The sequence below is a fragment of the Aphelocoma coerulescens genome, chromosome 9 (genome assembly GCF_041296385.1).
Source record: "Aphelocoma coerulescens isolate FSJ_1873_10779 chromosome 9, UR_Acoe_1.0, whole genome shotgun sequence".
Taxonomy (NCBI): Eukaryota; Metazoa; Chordata; class Aves; order Passeriformes; family Corvidae; genus Aphelocoma; species Aphelocoma coerulescens.
Window position 1 is genome coordinate 16983351 of NC_091023.1, and position 17508 is coordinate 17000858.

At 64.0% G+C, this 17508-nt stretch overlaps 2 protein-coding genes across 6 annotated transcripts in view; both read left to right on the forward strand.

The window, feature by feature from the left end:
• The window catches only part of LOC138114735 (uncharacterized), a 4632-nt gene extending 735 nt beyond the window's left edge, over nt 1–3897 (forward strand). The window contains exons 2-4 of the mRNA XM_069024559.1: nt 1229–1476; nt 1616–1910; nt 2895–3897. Of these exons, the coding sequence (XP_068880660.1) occupies nt 1277–1476; nt 1616–1910; nt 2895–3068 (669 nt within the window). The 5' untranslated portion in view covers nt 1229–1276 and the 3' untranslated portion in view covers nt 3069–3897. The remainder of the gene's footprint in view (nt 1–1228; nt 1477–1615; nt 1911–2894) is intronic.
• TNK2 (tyrosine kinase non receptor 2) overlaps nt 1–16539 on the forward strand; it is a 25638-nt gene extending 9099 nt beyond the window's left edge. For 2 of the 5 annotated variants that reach the window (XM_069024550.1, XM_069024549.1), the window contains exons 2-16: nt 5456–5633; nt 5768–5838; nt 7070–7282; nt 7374–7526; nt 7725–8002; nt 8078–8204; nt 8296–8442; nt 8802–8896; nt 11644–11838; nt 13249–13340; nt 13860–13904; nt 14120–15435; nt 15852–15947; nt 16037–16164; nt 16277–16539. In XM_069024550.1, the coding sequence (XP_068880651.1) occupies nt 5471–5633; nt 5768–5838; nt 7070–7282; nt 7374–7526; nt 7725–8002; nt 8078–8204; nt 8296–8442; nt 8802–8896; nt 11644–11838; nt 13249–13340; nt 13860–13904; nt 14120–15435; nt 15852–15947; nt 16037–16164; nt 16277–16283 (3126 nt within the window). In that variant the 5' untranslated portion in view covers nt 5456–5470 and the 3' untranslated portion in view covers nt 16284–16539. Of the gene's footprint in view, nt 1–4022; nt 4409–5455; nt 5634–5767; nt 5839–7069; nt 7283–7373; nt 7527–7724; nt 8003–8077; nt 8205–8295; nt 8443–8801; nt 8897–11643; nt 11839–13248; nt 13341–13859; nt 13905–14119; nt 15436–15851; nt 15948–16036; nt 16165–16276 lie in introns of those variants that run through there. The other 3 variants (XM_069024547.1, XM_069024551.1, XM_069024548.1) reach the window with 3 other exon arrangements.
• Nucleotides 16540–17508: the final 969 nt, after the last annotated feature.

Sequence of the window (17508 nt, forward strand, 5' to 3'; positions counted from 1 at the left end):
TAGTGCACCCCATCCAGTGGTTGTCATTGTGGTGGGACCCCCCGCAGGGTGGGAATTGCAGGCAGCTGAGTCAAGGCTGGCAGGGCACGATGCCATTTGTCTCCTTGTAGGGTACCTAATCATTTTGGTGTCAGTTAAGCCTGGTCAGGCCGGGAGGACCCGACGCGTGGGAGTGTGACCCAAATCTATGCCCAGGGCTGTGGGGACAGGGGCCGTCCCTATTCGTCCCTACTCATCCCCACAGCATCGCCTTCACGGGGTAGGCTGGCGAGGGTTTTGGGGTAGCGCAGGGCGGCTGGGTCCGGAGGGAAGGTGGCATAGCACGTGCATCAGTCACCGTCCTGTGGCGTGCCAGCGCGGTGACGCCGGCGGGCCGTGCGCGGGGGCGGCTCGCTGCTCCCACGCCGCAGGCTCGGCCCGCCTCGGCTCCACGGCTGAGCTCACCTCCGTGGTATGGCAGGAGGAGTCGCCAAGGGGCTGTCCCCGCCCGGCCCCTCAGCCAGGGCAGATGCCCACCTGGACTGGGGGTGTTTGTTTCTCTGGGGGAGGGAGAAGGGAGGGGGGCTAGGACAGACTCTTGCCCCCTGCCTTGGCACGTTGACAGCCTGGTGCCACTCCTTTGGCTACACCAGGGTCTCAGGGCTCGGGGGGGGGGGGGAGCAGTGAGGGGTCGTGGGGGTTCTTCTGGGGGTCAGAATCATGCCCCGTGGCATTGGCATGAGGTGCAAATTGGTCCCTGGGGACTGTGGTGTGCCCCAAAGGACAGGCAGGTCACAGAGATCTTTGAGGGGGCCGCAGGCCCCCCCGCTCTGATTTCAACCAGTTGCAGCTCTGGCCCAGGGGGCTGGGAGAGGGACTGTGGCTGGGCAGCGTTGGGGTACAGGCCAGTCCCTATGTGCAGGTGTGGGGGTTCCCCATCCAGTGGGGTGGCTTCCTGCTCGGGGCTGTGCCAGGTGCAGCAGCGCCTGGCAGAGGTCTAGGAGACCCCCAGACCCCTGCGACGGGGTGGGGGGAGAGGATTGATCCTGGCGTGCCCTTCGGACCCCCATTCCAGCCGCACCCCCCGGGGCCTGGCTGCTGTCCCAGCCGTGCCGTGCTTGCGCCAGCGCTGCCGGTCGCTGCGGAGCAGCCATCTTCCCTGTGCATCCCATCCCCCTCTGCCTGCGCAGGGAAGCGGGAGGGATGCTGGGGATACTGCCAGCGCCAGAGCCCCCCCATCCCTTTGCAGGTGCTTCCCTACCCATCCTGCCTGCCATAGAGCCCCGGCTGCTTGACGATGGTCCCCCCTCATCCTCCTCCTCCGCCTGGCTGCCTGGTGCACCGTGCCGGGGTGCGGGGAGAAGGGGGCTGCTGGCGCGGCGCTGGTGCTGGCGGCGATGCCACCACCTCTCCACTCAGGAGCCGGAGCAGGGACAGAAGGTGGGCGGTTGGGCTGCCGCGCCGGGAGGAAGACAGTGGTGCCAGGCTGGGATTGGGGTGAGGACAAGCGCGCAAGGGGCTGCCCCCCTTCTCTTTTCCCTTTTCGTCTGCATCCCTCCATCCATCCCCCCCCCCCGCCTCCCCTCCATCGCCGTCGCGGTCACCTTCACCCTCTCGCTGTTTTCCGGAACTGCAGCAACTTTCTGCCATGTGATCCCAAACCCGGCTCCAGCCCTCGCCGCCCCCAGGCAGACGCGGGCGTCTCCGCAGAGCCCCCCACTCGCCGCTGCGCCGCAGCCGCCGCCGCCTCAGCCATGGGCGAGAGATGCGACTACCAGCGCTTGAGCAGCGCCGAGGAGGAGGAGGAAATGCACGGCCCCCTGCCCCACAGCTTCTCGGACAGCACCGGGCAGCGGGCCCTGCGGCTGGGCAGCAGGCACCCCACGCCACCCCCCCGGCAGGACATCGCCCCGGGCATGCCGTGCCGGCGGGTCAGTGGGGGGCAATCGGTAGAGGAGAGCGGGGGGGGCACCTGGCTGAGCTTGATGGTCCTAGGATGGGCATGGCTTGGCAGCTGACATGGAGCACAGGGGGTCCCTGCATGGCATCTCCCCTCTGGAATGCGCAGTATCCCACAGCATCCGGGGCAGCATGACACCCCCCCTTGCTCGGCTGTGCTCCCATCCTGACCCACGGGAGGGGGGGTGCCTGCTGCTTCTTGTTGGGGAAACTGAGGCATGGGGGAATGGTGTGCGGCAGCGAGGCTCAGCCAAGCCTGGCACAGCTCGTGGAGGGGGGGGCACAGTGCCCAGCACAGGATGCCGTCCACCAGCTGCAGCGCTGTAAGCAGACGGTGGCCCCGCAGGCTGCCATCCCCATATGGGGGTGTCCCTGGCAGAGCCAGGCTTTGTATGGGTGTGGGGAATGTGTAGGTGCAGGTGGCTTGAGGTGTAGGACAGGTATTATGGATAGATGTAATGGGGTGGGGAGGGAAGATGGAGAGGACTGACCCCCCACGTGCCAGCTCGGACGGGTCTGTGCGCTGCCAGGCAAGCGCGGAGGCGAGGAACTTGCCACAGCGGGGGTGGGCACCCGTGGGCACGCAGGGGGCAGGCGGCTCCAGGTGTGCGTCGGGCGGAGGCGGGAGCAGGAGCGGGACGGTGCCGCCGGCGGTGCCGCGGTGTTTGCGCACGTGCGGCCGGGCAGGGCGGCAGCCGGGGGGTGCGCGGAGGGGACGCGCGTGGGGGGCGGCTGCGGTTGTGCAGGTGGCGGGAAGCACGCGGGGGGATTGCTCCTGTGTGGTCCTGGGACGCACGTGAGCATCCTCACCGCCCAGCGTGCATGAGCCCGGGTGCACGTAGGGTGCATCCCTGGCGCTGCGGGGATGGGTGTGCATGGCAGGGGCGTGCAGGGCACCGAGGGCCGAGCAGCACCTGTGCCGGGGGTCTAGGGGATTTGTGACTTCCCCACCACAGGATGGGAGTTTGCTGGCAGGACTCCTTGCCCAACTCGGAGTCGAGGTCGCAGGATCACTCCCTGTGCCTATGGGTCTGTCACAGAGAGGGAAACTGAGGCACGGAACCTCCCCTGGCATGGTAGGCAAAGCTGGGTTCCCCATTCCCTTTTGGAAATCGGTACTCCCGTTGTGAGCACTGAACTGGGCAGCCTCACCTGGGATTTGGGGGTGCAGGAGGCAGTGCACTCGGTGCCAGGCCCAGTGGGTGCCATTTCTGCCTGATGAGGGTGATGCTCTGTCGAGGCAGGGCACCCCCCCCACCCCCGGTGTCCCCTGAGCTGGGAAGGGGGAAGCTGGCGCGTGGCAGAGGTTGGTGCCGAGGGCACTGTGCCCAGTTGTCCCCAGTCAATGGGCTTCTTGTGCCCAGCGCTTGTGCTGCCGGGTGCCAGCTGGGATCCCAGTGGCAGTGGAAGCCCCAGTGGAGACTCCTCCTGGGGATGCACTTAACTCCCTCTTAGCTACCCCCCTGGCACAGCAATGGCCACGCTTTGGAGGGGCCAGGCAGGCGGGGACTGTGGCAAGAGGTTGCTGTGGGTCTTTCCTCTCTCATGCTGTGGCTGCCGGCGTGGCCAGCTGTTCTCCCTGGGGAGCCCGCGGGCGGACAGCACTGCTGGGGTTGGGTGCCAGCCCCGCCAGGGAAGGGGAGCGAGCACCGGGGTGCTGGTGGCACCCCACGGCAGAGCCCCGTGGGGGCTGGCAGCTGGGCAGCGGATATGTTTGCCGAGCCAGAAACTCCCCCCGCAGTGCCCATCGCCCTGGCATCATGCCTGTGGCCTCGGTTGGGGAGCAGAGAGCCGGATGTCTCTTCTGCCTCCCTCCCTCCCTGCTTCCTGGGGGGGAAACTGAGGCCTGGGAGCGATTCCCAAGGCCGGGGCGAGTTTCCATGGAAATGAGAGCGGGGGTCCGGGCTCCCAGCTGCGAGCGACCGCCGAACAAGGGAGAAAGCGGGACATTGATGGGAGCCCGGCCCCTTGGGCGCGCGTCCCAGCCCAGCTGAAAATAACCCTCCTGGGCAGCGCTGCGGGCAGGCGGCCGGGACCGAGCCCCGCTGCCAGCGGGGGGTCCCCAGGAAGCGGCTCCAGCCAGGGGAGTGACCCCCAGCCCTGCCTGCCGCCACCCCCCACCCCGGCCCCGTTGCGTTGGGGAAGGGGAGGGCCGGCCGGCCAGAGGATCGAGAGCCGGATGGAAGGAGGGGCAGAGCCACAACCCGCGTCCGGCCGACGGACAGCCCGAACCCCCTGCCCGCTCCAGGGGCGGCTGTGGGGCGGCCGAGCCCAGGGGACATCTCTGTAGCGCAAATGAAGGGGCTGCGGGTGCCCCGGCTGCGGTGAGCGGGCTCCGCCGTGGGACGCCGGCAGCGGGGAAGGGACATCAGCGGTGCCAGGGGCTGGCGGCGGGCAGCCAGGCAGGATGCGACGATTCCAGGCTTTGCACCGATCCTTCCCCTTCCTCACCCGCTTCCGCCTCTACCGAGTAAGTGCCGACCCCCGCCCCGTGCAGACCCTACGCTGGCCGTCACCCGCCCTGTCCCCGTTGCCTGCGGGCAGGGGAGCCGCAGCTCCCTTCGCCCCGCGTGGCCCTGCGTGCCCCCACGCGCCCCCGTGCCCAGCTGCTCGCCGCGCCCGCCGTATTTTTAGCCCAGTGCCGAGGGTTGCAATTGCGGTGACGCGGCCGAGGGAGCCGAGCACAGCGGGTGAAGACACCAGGGGCCATGTCGTCTCCCAGGGAAGAGGAGAGGATGGAGAGGGCTGCCGCGCTGTGGAGCTGGGGTGGCGGGTCCCAACCTCCCTCCCGCTCTCAGCAGGAGGAGGCAGAGCTATATCCCTTTCCAGAAAGGTGATGATGAAAGTGGGGGAGAGCCGGGACAACAGGCAGGGATGGAGAGTGGGGGGGAGCATGGGGCTTCATCTCTCCGTGTCTGTGCTCTGGCATGGCTGGGGGCTGATGCCAGCAGCACTGAGGTGCCCCGTACCTCAGCACTGGAGCAACAGGACTCTTAGAGACCCACATGTTCACTTGTTTCTCTCTGCCCCCTCCCTGTGTCTGGCCAGTGAGGTATCACCACCTGTGGTAGAGGAGACCCCCTGATTGTACTGCAACTCAGCCAAGTGTGCGGGCATGCCAGGGGGCCAAGGTGGCTGTCCCTGCTGGGGACAGCCCCTCCAGCTGAGCAGAGGGAATTGGGCAGGCACATCTGTTCTGAGGCTCTGCTTCCCTCCTCTGTCCCTGGCACCCCTGACCAGGGATAGCCTCTGCTGGAACGGAGAGGTGGGCTGGTATTTCTATGGGCAGGACAGGGCAGACTGGGGGGTGCTCCCTATCTCTGGGGGTCCTGCTGATGGGGTGGCTCTCCTGGCTTCCCCCAGAGAGCTGGTGACAGGCTCAGGAGATGACTCCACTAGTATCCCTCACAACAGCACCCCAGCCTTGATTCTGAGCCCCTCTGGGTGACTCCCAGTGGGAATGGGGCAGAGGGGAGCAGAGCAGGGTTGCCCCTAACCCAGTATTGTGTCCCAGCAGAGGCTGAGCTGTAGCATGCAGGCGGAGGAGGGCACAGACTGGCTGCTGGAGCTGCTCACCGAGCTGCAGCTGCAGCAGTACTTCCTGCGCATCCGAGACGAGCTCAACGTCACACGCCTCTCCCACTTCGAGTACGTCAAAAATGAGGATCTGGAGAAGATCGGCATGGGACGCCCCGGTGTGTACATCCCCCCCAAACCTCTCACCAGCTGGGTGTGCATCTTTTGGGAAGCCCACAGGAGCACAGGGGGCTGGAGGGGACCCCTATCCCAGACTGGCTTGTGACAGTCACTGTGTCCCTGTGTCCTGCAGGCCAGCGGCGGCTGTGGGAGGCAGTGAAGCGGAGGAAAGCCATGTGCAAGCGGAAATCCTGGATGAGCAAGGTAGGGATGGGAGAGGGAGAGGTGTGGCAGGGAAACTGAGGCAGACAGGAGGAGCTGGACCTCTCCCTGTGCCCTTTCGGGGTGCCTGGCTCTTCCACATGCCTGGTCCCTGGAGGCTGACAGGGAAATGGGCAGAAGCCCCAGCCATCCATGCCCCGCCTGTGGTGTTACCCTACTAGTGTGTGCCCCAGTCCCACTCAGGCTCCTGGGTCACTTCCCAGCAAAGGACAGCCCTGCTACCCCAGCACTCGGAAAATTCATTCCCCTCATGTTATTTGCCGCTTTGTCAGGAAATTTGTTTGCAGCCAGTGAACCAGAGAGCCTTGCTCCAGACAGCTCTGTGGGCAGCCATGGAGCCCAGGACACTGCCCACCCTGCTGCCTAACAGCAAGGGGGCAAAGCCTTGTACCTGCAGGCTGGGACACACTATGACAGGGGACCTTGGGATGCTTACATATGCCCTGATGCCATCCCATCCAAAGCTGGTGCTGCTGGCACCCTATGGCACCTGGCACCCCAGAAGAGCAGAGTTTGGCAGAGCCGTTTGCCAGCTGGGCACTGGGTCATGGCCTTTCCCCCGCATGACTTGTCTGTACTGGGACATGGTCAGGATGGGCTTTTAATAGAAGGCTACTTCTATTAAAGAATAAATGGCAGAAATGCCACCTCCCACCCCAGATACATGCTGGGCCCAGCCCCCACATACCCTGCATCAAGACTGGGATGGACCCTGCCCCATGGGGCACATCATCCATCCCAGCTGAGGGAAATGGAAGGAGAGCCCATCCCCTCTGAGTGGTGGCAGTGGCAGCCAGCACGCATTGCAAAGCCCACATCGCTGCAGGGATGTGTCACCACACTCAGCCCAAGCTCGACGTTTCCCTTGGCTTTGTGCCCAGGCACACTGTGTGGCCTTGGCCTGGCCAAGGAGTGCCCAGGGCTCTCTGGCTACCGGCCTGGTTTGCTGTGGCTGTTGGGGAACTGCTGCAGAGCTGCTGTGGGAGGAACAACCCCTTCCCTCCATGGGAATCACAGCTCAGTGTGCTGGCAGCTGGAGGAACAGAGCCTTCTCCCACAACCAGGCTTCTCTGGGTCATCACCAGTTAGGGGTCATCATTAGGTTCCAGCGTGTACAGCCCAGGCAAGGGGTTGTGCCAGCACTGCTCATTTACGGACCCGAGGGCTTGGGGTGTTCCCATGCCCATGTTTCACCTTCCTCCATGTCCCACAGGTGTTCAGTGGGAAGCGCCCGGAGTCGGAGCTGCAGCCCCAGCCCCAGAGCACCTTCCGCAAGCCCCCCACGCCACCACCCCCTGAAGCTGGGGGCCAACACTCCCTCACCTGCCTTGTGCGGGAGCGGGACCTCTCGATCTTTGAGAAGCTGGGTGACGGCTCCTTTGGCGTCGTGCGTCGCGGCGAGTGGTGCACGCCTGCCGGCAAGACGGTGAGAGGCTGCTCTGGGGGGGTGGGGAGCCAGGCAGTGGGACCACCCACAGGGGAAGACACTTCGGAGCTCATCCCTCCTTTGGCCGTAGCTGAATGTGGCAGTGAAGTGCCTCAAGACAGATGTGCTGAGCCAGCCAGAGGCACTGGACGACTTCATCCGGGAGGTGAATGCCATGCACTCCCTGGACCACAGGAACCTCATCCGCCTGTATGGCGTGGTGCTCTCCCACCCCATGAAGATGGTGAGTGTGGGGGGATGGGGCTGACCCCAGTGACACCCCCATGGCGGGGGTCCCACATGATGGCATGAGCAAAGCTGATCTGGGTCTTTACCCCAAGTCCTCTGCTGGCATCCCCTGTGGGGCATAAGAAGGCTGGAAGCCAGCCAAACCAGGGTGCCCCTGGACTGACCGACTTGCTGTCCACACCCCATGGCCCAGGTGACAGAGCTGGCCCCACTGGGTTCCCTTCTGGACCGCCTGCGGAAGAACCAGGGCCATTTCCTCATCTCCACCCTGTGCCAGTATGCCATCCAGGTGGCCAAGGGCATGGCCTACCTGGAGTCCAAGCGCTTCATCCACCGCGACCTGGCTGCCCGCAACATCCTGCTGGCCTCCAATGAGCTCGTCAAGATTGGGGACTTCGGACTGATGCGGGCCCTGCCCAAAAATGATGATCACTACGTGATGCAGGAGCATCGCAAGGTCCCCTTTGCCTGGTGAGCCTTGGGGAGGGGGAGATCTGGAGGTGCAGCACCCATGGCCTTCTGATGCTCATGTCCTTCCCCCTGCAGGTGTGCTCCTGAGAGCCTGAAGACCCGCACCTTCTCCCATGCCAGTGACACCTGGATGTTCGGAGTGACCCTCTGGGAGATGTTCACCTATGGTCAGGAGCCTTGGATCGGCCTCAATGGCAGCCAGGTAGGTGTACAGCAGGGACCTGCCCCCTCACCTCACCCCACTGGTGCTGGGGGGGATACGGGACACCCTGACAGCATGTGCTGTCCCACAGATCCTGCACAAGATAGACAAGGAGGGTGAGCGGCTGCCGCGGCCTGAGGACTGTCCCCAGGACATCTACAATGTCATGCTGCAGTGCTGGGCACACAAGCCTGAGGACCGACCCACCTTCGTGGCCTTGCGAGACTTCTTGGTGGAGGTGGGTGAGCAGTGAGGGGGACAGGAGCTCCAGCACCCTGTCCTGCCAGCTCTGCTCAAGCATGGATAGAGCTAAGAATATTGCTGAGGTGGGAAGTGACCTGGGCCAAGGTGGGAGCTCAGGCCAGGCAGCCCTGCAGGCTGGGAGGTGGAGGGTGGTGATACGGTTACAGCAGGAGACACCTGGTTGCTGCAGTGCCATCGTGCACCCCAGGGCTGTGTCAGCTGAACAGGGGATAGTGGTAATGCTGTCTCTTGTCCATTTTTGGGGCCTCCATGCCCTCCTTGGGGCTGGGCCTGCCCTCAAAATAGGGTGGATGGAGGGGCTGTGTCCTCTATCCTCATCCCCCTCTCCCCCAGGCTCAGCCCACCGACATGAGAGCACTGCAGGACTTTGAGGAGCCAGACAAGCTGCACATCCAGATGAACGACATCATCACGGTCATCGAGGGCAGGTACTGCACGGGAAGGTGGCAGGCATTGTAGAGGGGGAAATGCACTGCCTGCCAGCGTGCACAGGGATAGGGAATGGGGAGACTGGGACAATGTGAGCACTGGCAGAGCTATGGGAAGCAGGGATGGGAAGGGGTGGCTCTGCCGGTACCCGGCCGTGTACCCTACGGGTGGGCAGAGCTGAGATGTTTGTGGTCCCCCAGGCAGCACAGCATCGTGGGGCCACTCCAGTGTGGGGGGCACAGCCCTGCCCACACTGCCCACGGCCCTGCCCGCACCATCCCTGCTGACTCACCCCACTGTGCCCGTGGGTTTGCCCTGGGAAACTGCACGCCCCAGGGCCGCTCCCTGCTGATAGTGGTGGGGACGTGCCGCCAGCACCCGGAGACGTGCTGCTGTCATCGGGTTGAGAGAGGCACCGTGGGACTTGGTACCGTGCTGGCAGAACCCACTATGCTGTGGGCTCGTCGGTCCCTGCTGACCACGCCGGGGCACAGCCACCCCCTCTGCCATCCCGGGGATCTGGGGACTGGAGTAGGGCGCCCTTTTGTCCCTGAATCTTTATCCCAGGATGTGCCTGTCACCTTCCAGCTGGGGGAGACTGGGGACCTCCCAAAGGAGTTCAGTGTCCCCGCGCTAGGGCCGGCCCCCCCAATCCCGAGGGGAGGAGGAGGGCTCTGTTCCCGTTTCTCCCTGTCCCCCGCCCCGGGCCGGCTCCCCGCGGTTAGTCACAACTCGGGGTGAATCAGGCCGGGTTTGTGTGTCTGCAGGGACCGGCTGCTCCCGGTCCGCCGCCGCGGGGATGACTCTTGCCCAGGGTCTGGCGGTTTAATTGCAGGGAGGGGAGGGGAGGGGAAGCGGCGTCGGCGGAGGGAGGGAAGGAGCGGCGGAGGGCGGTGCGGCCGCGCCAGAGCGCCTACATCGTCCCTGCCGCCGCATCGCGGCTGGGCTGCGGGTCCGCGCCCCCCGCCCCACCGCCGGCCCCAGGTGAGCCGCGGAGGGAAGGATGGAGCGGGAAGAGGGGCTGGAGGTTGCCTGTCGTTCGGGAATTGCCGGGAGTGGAGCAGAGGCGGGGCGCAGCTTCCCCTGCCTCAGTTTCCCGGAGGGACGCCGGTCCTTGGTGACCCCCGGTGATAGGTTTTGGGGGTGCGGACTCAGGGCACACGCGGTGGGTTCAGCAGCCGGGGGATGGCAGGAGCCCCAGCGGCTGCCGGTACTCACGGAGGGGAGGCCCCTCCCCGTGCCTCAGTTTCCCCCGTGGCGGCCACCCCCCACCGCGTTGCCTGCGGGGATGCCCGGGCAGAGCTGGCGGGGGGAAGGGGGGGCCTCTAGCCGGGGGCTGCATCCGGCCCTGCCGAGGCCGCCCGGGGCACCGTAAACACCCCCCACCCCTTTTCAAGCCCCTGCCTGTCGTTCGGCGGGCGCCGGGTGTGCGTACGTGTGTGTGGGCAGGGGCAGGGACCTCCCCGAAAGCCCCCCGGGGACCCAGCCGGCCGTGGGAGGGGGCTGTCTCGGGGAGAGGAGCCAGGGCAGCGCCGGAGCGGGTTTGTGCCGGGGGTCCGAGCTGGGGTTCGGTGGGACCGAGGGTGGGAGCAGGGAGAGTGGAGGGATGGCCCGGCCGCAGCATCCCTCCGTCGGGATGCGGCGGTGAGGGGCGCAGGGAGGGCGAGTGGAGGGACCTCCCGGGGAGGGGAGCCGCTCCCCCACCTCCCCCAGCCTGCCGCGGGTGAGGGAGGGTGCCCGGTACTGGCTGGGCTCTGCCGGGGCTCTGCCGAGGGGTCCCGACGCTGAGTAAGGCGGCTGGCTGGCGGCAGCGGGAAGGTAAACAGGAAAAGGGCTGAGCTGGTGGCCGGGGGTGACTCACAGGTGACTCCAGGAAACTGCGGGGCCCGTGCCAGCCTCGCCAGGCTGGCACCCACACTGCCACTGCCCCCCTGCCCGCAGCACACCCTGCCCACGGGGAGTGTAGGGCCCTGACAGGCAGGGGGGTAGCTTAGGGTCAGAGCCCCTCCACCATTTATTTGGCACAGTGCTGGGTGGGGTACACCACTTGGGATGCCTTTCCCTGCCCCATCCCTATTACCCCCACCAGTCCCTCTGGACTAGATGACCTCCTCATCCCCCCCAGAGGTGGCTGTGTCCTGGGTGGCTCCTCGGGGACATACTGGGGACCAGTACCCCAGGGTGGCCTGGCCCACTCAGGTGGCTCCAGGAAGATTGACAGCCTAAGCCCACCACCTGTCTTTCTGCCCAACTCCCCCTGCCTGCACCAGCCTGCACAGGGCACACTGATAATGTAGGAAGGGAGCGAGGAAGACCCCACAGACCACCGTCTCCCATATGGGAGCCCATCAGATGCCAAGAGTGTCCCCTATGCCTTCCTTAAGTGCATGGGCCACAGAGGGATCGGTAACGAGCAGCTTGGTGCAGGCATCACCCCAAGGCTCCTGCATAGTTTGAGGCAGCAAGGAGGAGGAAGGGGCATATCTTTTGGGACAAAAGCATGGAGCTTTGTTCCCCACCACTTACATTCCCAGCACCACCAGGTGCAGGGACCATGTGGGGTGGGAGCCAAAGCGTACTGCCGGTGTAGGGTTGGGATCCTGGGCACCCAGGTTCCCTTCCTGGTTGTGTCACCGCACACCTTCGTGGACTTGGACGAGTCACCTTGCCTCCTCCCCATCACTGGGGCAGGCGCGTGTCAACCTCCCATCCCCTCATCAGTAACGAGGTCCTTTTTATTCCTTAGGGCCGAGAATTACTGGTGGCGGGGTCAGAATAAACGGACCCTAAAAGTTGGCCAATTTCCCCGAAACACGGTGACCTCGGTGGCAGGGCTGTCAGCCCACGACATCAGCCAGCCGCTTAAAAACAGCTTCATCCACACAGGCCATGGAGACACCAACCCGCAGCACTGCTGGGGGTTTCCCGATAAAATTGATGAGTAAGAAACTTTTTGTCTTCTCTGCATCCTTTGCCTGCTCCCTCCCTTCCCTGCTGCCCACTGGGCTCGGGAGCAAGACGCGGCTTGGCTATTGCCCCCCTTTCCCCCCATGAAGCATCTCTTTCTGCCCCCGCTGTAATGGGAATGGTGGCTCTGGGTAGGGTTCCTGCAGCTGGACTAACTTCCTTGCCTCTTCTTACTAATGGGGTTAGGGACGTCGGGGGCTTCTGTGCTTGTGGCTGTCCCAGTGGGGAGACCTTTGGGGCTGTCCTGGGGCAGGGAGACATCAGTAAGCACCACCCCAGAGGTGGCCACATTACCCCAAAGCACTTTTGGGATGTCCCAGGGCGGCTAAATGTGCGTGGCTTGCAGCCTGTCCTCACGCTTCTAACAGCATGAGTCCTGAAAAGCAAAACATGAAAAAAATCCACCAAAATGATTTTTTTCTCCACCTTGCTCTATCAGAAGACACCTGGCTGGACTGTGACTGGGGGGAGGGGGGCTGGGTGCTTGTGCTCCAGTGTCCCACGTACTGCCTGCCAGATGGGACTGGTTGTCTGGCAGTGAGCAGGAGCACCTTGGCAGGGGGCATGTGGGGGTCTCTCCCAGCACTGGGCTGGAAGGATGTGGGAGGTCAGTGCGGTGGGGGACAGGATAGGATTTCAAAAACTGGAAAGCTCCTGGTTGGTAGGGCCAGGTCCTGCGCTAGTCCATCCCCTGGGATCATGATCCCAACTGCTGTTTGTTATCCCAGGCCTGGGACAGCTCTGCTGGTGCCTCAGTCCCAGCCTGACCCCTCCACAGCCCCCTGTGTCATGGGCTGTGCCGGTGGCCCTCAGAGGGCTGAACCGAGGCGCTGTGCACACAGAGCTGGCTCGTGCCCCGGCAGGCCTCCCCGCGCCCCGCTGCGTGGGCACGGGCACTGGGTACGTGCTGCCCGGGCTGCCGAGAACGCACCGAGCTCGGCACACGCCCAAGCCCTCGGGCTGCGCCAGCTCCCGCCGGCTGCCTGGCTTGCGACAGCTCGCCCGGGCCTCCCGGCACCCACTGGCACGTGGTACCGGGGCACCCTGCCTTGGGCGCAGCATCGCCCCGGTGCTGGAGGGGCGTCCTGGGCACTGCATCCCGCACAAGTACCCTGGACACGGTGCCCTGCTTGCAGTCCCCTGGGCACAGCACATCATGCACGCGGAGCCGGAGATGGGTAGCATGACGTTGGGATGGCACCAGGCTCTGTGCCGTAGCACTGGAGGCCTCTGGGGTGTGTTGCCCCAGCACTCATAGGAATGGTACTTGTCAGGCATGGTGTGTGGTGGGGGAGCTGTGGGGTGTCCCAAGGCATGAGCCTGGGGAGTGAGGGGTCCCACATGGCCCCTGCTGACTCCCAGGCACTCTCCTCTCTCCCCACAGGCTGTACCTGGGAAATCCCATGGACCCTCCTGACATTTTAGGTGTGGACCCGAGCGCTGCCAGACCTACACAGCTTCCAGGGAGGGCTAAAAGTGAGTGGCTTTTCTCCTTCCTCCTGCCCATCAGCTGCACAAAGCCCCCATCCCCGTATCCTGCTGCCAGGGTGATGGGCTGGACCCTCTCCTTTCTGTCTCTCTGCTGGCACTTGCTTTTTGCAGACCAGGGGTAGCTGGGGTGAGGGACCGTGTTGTCACTTGGCCGCACGCCACTGCCAGCAGCGTGGGCGGCTGGTGGCTCTGCCTGGCTGGACTCTGCCCTGCTGCCCTTCATCCGAGTCCCTTGTCCCCTCCCAGCCTCCCACAGCTGGCCTCCACAGTGCAGGGGATCTCAGCAGAGCTGCTATGGGGAGGGAACTTGGATGCTGTGCGTATGCCACAATCCCCATAAACCTAGAGTTTTTACTTGGGGGGGGGGCTTCCCACCAGCATTCTCTCCGTGCGCCACTGGTGAAGGGGGACACAACAAAGCATGCACCCCATTAACAAGCACCCTGGCTGCCGCTTGCGTGTTCACCCTATGCTTCCCCTTCTCTTGGGTTCTCTCTTCTGCAGGGCAGCCTCCTCCACGCCCACCTCAGCCTACCGTCCTGCTCACCAGTAAGTTGGGCTTCTTTGGTGCTGCTCTCCCTTCCTCACACCCTCTTTCTTTTCTCTCTTACCTGGGTGGCCTGGGGCAGGTGCCCTGGTGTGCCTTGGGAGCAAAGAGGGCTGAAACTATGGGGTGGTTTGGGGGCTTGCAGATGCAGATGCCCCTTCTTGCACCCTGGAGATGGGTGCTGGGACCCTCACTATCCTTCTCTGTCCCCTTCTAGAGCCTTGCTACGACCCGGTCAGTGAGGAGGAGGAGGGTCTGCCAGGGGGTCTCCGGAAGCTCTGCCTGAAGAAGCCAGGCACAGGGAAGGGTCTGCGACCGGTCAAGCCATCAGCACGAGTACCGGGCACCAAGGTGGGCGAGCGGCAACCCGGACGGCTGGCAAGCGAGGGGCTGGCAAGCAGCGAGGTGACCCTCATTGACTTTGGGGAGGAAGTGCCCCAGGGTAGCCCCTCTCCAGTGGGGGAGCTGACAGCCCCATCGTTAGCCAAGCTGGCCATGGAGGCCTGCTCTTTGCTGGACAAGACCCCACCACAGAGCCCCACACGGGCTCTTCCTCGGCCTCTCCATCCCACGCCGGTGGTGGACTGGGACGCCCGGCCGTTGCCCCCACCGCCTGCCTATGATGACGTGGCACAGGATGAGGATGATATTGAGGTCTGCTCTATCACCAGCCCTCCAAGCCGGCGGGGCAAGACCAACTATGGCTTTGTGGATGAGAGTGAGCGGGGACCAGCACTGGAGGACAACCTCTTCCTGCCCCCCAAGGAGACCAAACAGCCCAGCATGACGCAGACCACCGAGCTCTTCGAGGAGCTGCAGCAGGAGTGCATGAAGAGGCTTAACGTGCCTCTGGGACCGGCTGCCCCAGCTGACGACAAGCCCCAAATCCCGCCCCGTGTCCCAATCCCACCCCGGCCCCTTCGCCGCAATGAGCCTGGGCGCTGGTCAGGGGACCTTTCCCCAGCTTCGGGGGGCGAGGAAGACCGGCCGCCCCAGATCCCCCCACGGGACCCACTGTCACAGCCCACTTCCCGGACACCCAGCCCCATGGCTCTGCAGGTGGGCTCTCCCCAGCAACGTGCTGCCCTCTGCTCCTGCCTCTCCACCTCACCAGGGAAGCCCATGCCCACCACACAGAGCTTTGCCCTTGACCCCAAATACGCCACCCCCAAGGTCATCCAGGCACAGGGCAAGGACTGCTCCAAGGGACCCTGCATCCTGCCTATCGTGAAGGATGGGCAGAAGGTCAGCAGCACTCACTACTACCTGCTGCCCGAGCGCCCTGCCTACCTGGACAAGTATGAGAAGTTTTTCAAGGAGGCTAAAAGCCCTGAGGAGGTGCCAGCATCCCGCCAGGTCACCACAGCCACCGTCCGTCCCATGGTGCAGCAGCCACTGCCAGACTGCAAGGCCAACTTTTCCTCCAACAACAGCAACCCTGGGCCCAAGTGCCTGGTGAAAGCCTCCTGCAGCCTCCAGAAGATCGTTTACGATGGGCCAGATGTTTGCCGTCCTGCTGACAAGATCCGGGTGGTAAGTGTCATTCCCAGCATCCATGTGGAGTGGGCTCACTTGGGCAAGAGCTTTCCCCACCCTGTGCCTCAGTTTCTGCAAGTTCAACCCCAGGGGATTGGCTACAAGGAGGCCCCAGATGTCCAGGGGACATAAATCTCACTGCAATGCTAAAATGGGAATTGAAGGCTCTGGGGAGGGGGAAGGTGGCTGTTGCTATCGTCCCCTTGGTCTCTCTAGGCTGGGGATATTGTGGCCCACCCTAGCCCAGGAGAGATTTAAGATCCCAGGGATAAGAATGATCCCAGCTCCAGGCTGACAGTGCTCCCTGAAGATAGAACGAGGGATGGGGGCAGCCCCGGTGGTCCTCTGCTTCAGTCAGAGGCTTCTCGCTGCCCAGGGGTGGCAGAAGGCAGTGACCACAAGCTCCCCCCCAGGTGCAGGAGACGGTGCATGGCGTGACAACCGAGGAGTGCCAGGCAGCCCTGCAGAACCACAACTGGAACATCCAACGGGCCATCCAGTACCTGAAGGTACAGCGCACCCCTATTCCCTCGTCCTGGCTCCAGCAAGAGTGGTGGCACCCCTGTCACCCCTCTGGCCATGCCCTGTCCCTTTGCAGGTGGAGCAGCTCTTCTGCCTGGGGCTGAAGTCCCGTATCGAGTGCCAGCGGGTGCTGGAGATGTTTGACTGGAACCTGGCGCAGGCTAGCTCCCACCTCCTCGATCCCTACAGCACCACCCGCCAGAAGTAGGGACATCGATGTTTTGGGGGGGGGGGGGGCAGTTCTCTGTGCCACACTGCTCTGGGCAGACTGGCACTATCACCCCTCCTGAGCTCATGTCCTGTCCTCTCCTTACAGGTGGTGACAGCGGGGACAGGGCGAGCTGTGTTGAATCCAGAGCAGGCATCTCACCACGGGGCCAATCCCCCCCACCTCCACCCATGCAACCTGCTGCAGGACTCTGGACTGAGCCCCCACTTGGAGGGTGAAGACATCCCAAGAGAGACCCTGCCCAGCACCACAGACTTTCCAGGGTGCTTGTGCCCTGGCCTTGGCAATGGGCTCCATCCCCTGGGCCCTTGTTGAATTGTTTTTGTAAAGAGAAATGTAATTTTAATATATATATTATGTGTATATATAAAAATATTCTATGGAGAGGAGGGTGCCTGTGGCCGTCTCCCAGGTCTATCCCTGCCAACACACAGGGACAGGCCACATCTCCATGGGTGCTGGTTCCTCCCTGCAGGCAGCTGGGACTGTAACCCTTGGGATCCCCGAGGGGATGAAGCTCAGGAGGGGATGCATGGACTCTGGGGATCCCCAGGAAGCTGTGTGACCTGCACCTCTAAAACCTCCTGCCGAGTCCTCCCACGCCTTTTTAGGGTGCAAAGTTCTCCCCATCCAGGGCTGCTGGAGTTAGTCACAGTATATCCCACCCCCAGGCCCAAGGCTGGGCACGGTTTTGCCTGCTCTGAGTGGGCAGTGCTTGCCTGCAGGGGAGCCCCTCGCAGCCGGGCCCCCCTTGCCCGGTGCCCCGCGGCTCCCGGCTGCCGCCTGACTCATGCCCGGGCAGGGAGTGGCAGCACCGGCGTCGCCCCCACCCACGCGAGCGCTGTTGTGCAACCGGGTGCCTGGGCCGCAGATGGAGCCGGGAGCAGGTGCAGGAGGGGAGGGGTGGCTCCTGTGGGGTCCCAGAGACGGTGTCAGTGCTCACTCCCCCCTCCAAGTGGGTATCGAAGCCCCTTAGCTGGGTTTCCTGCAGCACCAGGAAGGGATCTTGGGATCAGGTAGAGGAGGATCTTGGTGCCGAAACCCACCAGGTACCTGCTCTCCAGGATACTCTGCTCCAGAGCTGGTAGCTTCAGAGGAGAGACCCCGCCATACACAGTGAGGAAGGGCTGCCTCGGCATGTCCGTGGATCCCTCCCTGTGGCAGATGGTACCTGGCCACAGCCTGTGTACCCAGAGCTCCCTCAGCTCTGGTCCTCTGGCCGTCCCTGACCATGGGGACGGGGAACTGGTGCTGCTGTGAGCATGGTCACGCGTCGCTGCTTGAGACTCTCTGCTTCTGTTTTCCCATGTGAGGTGCAG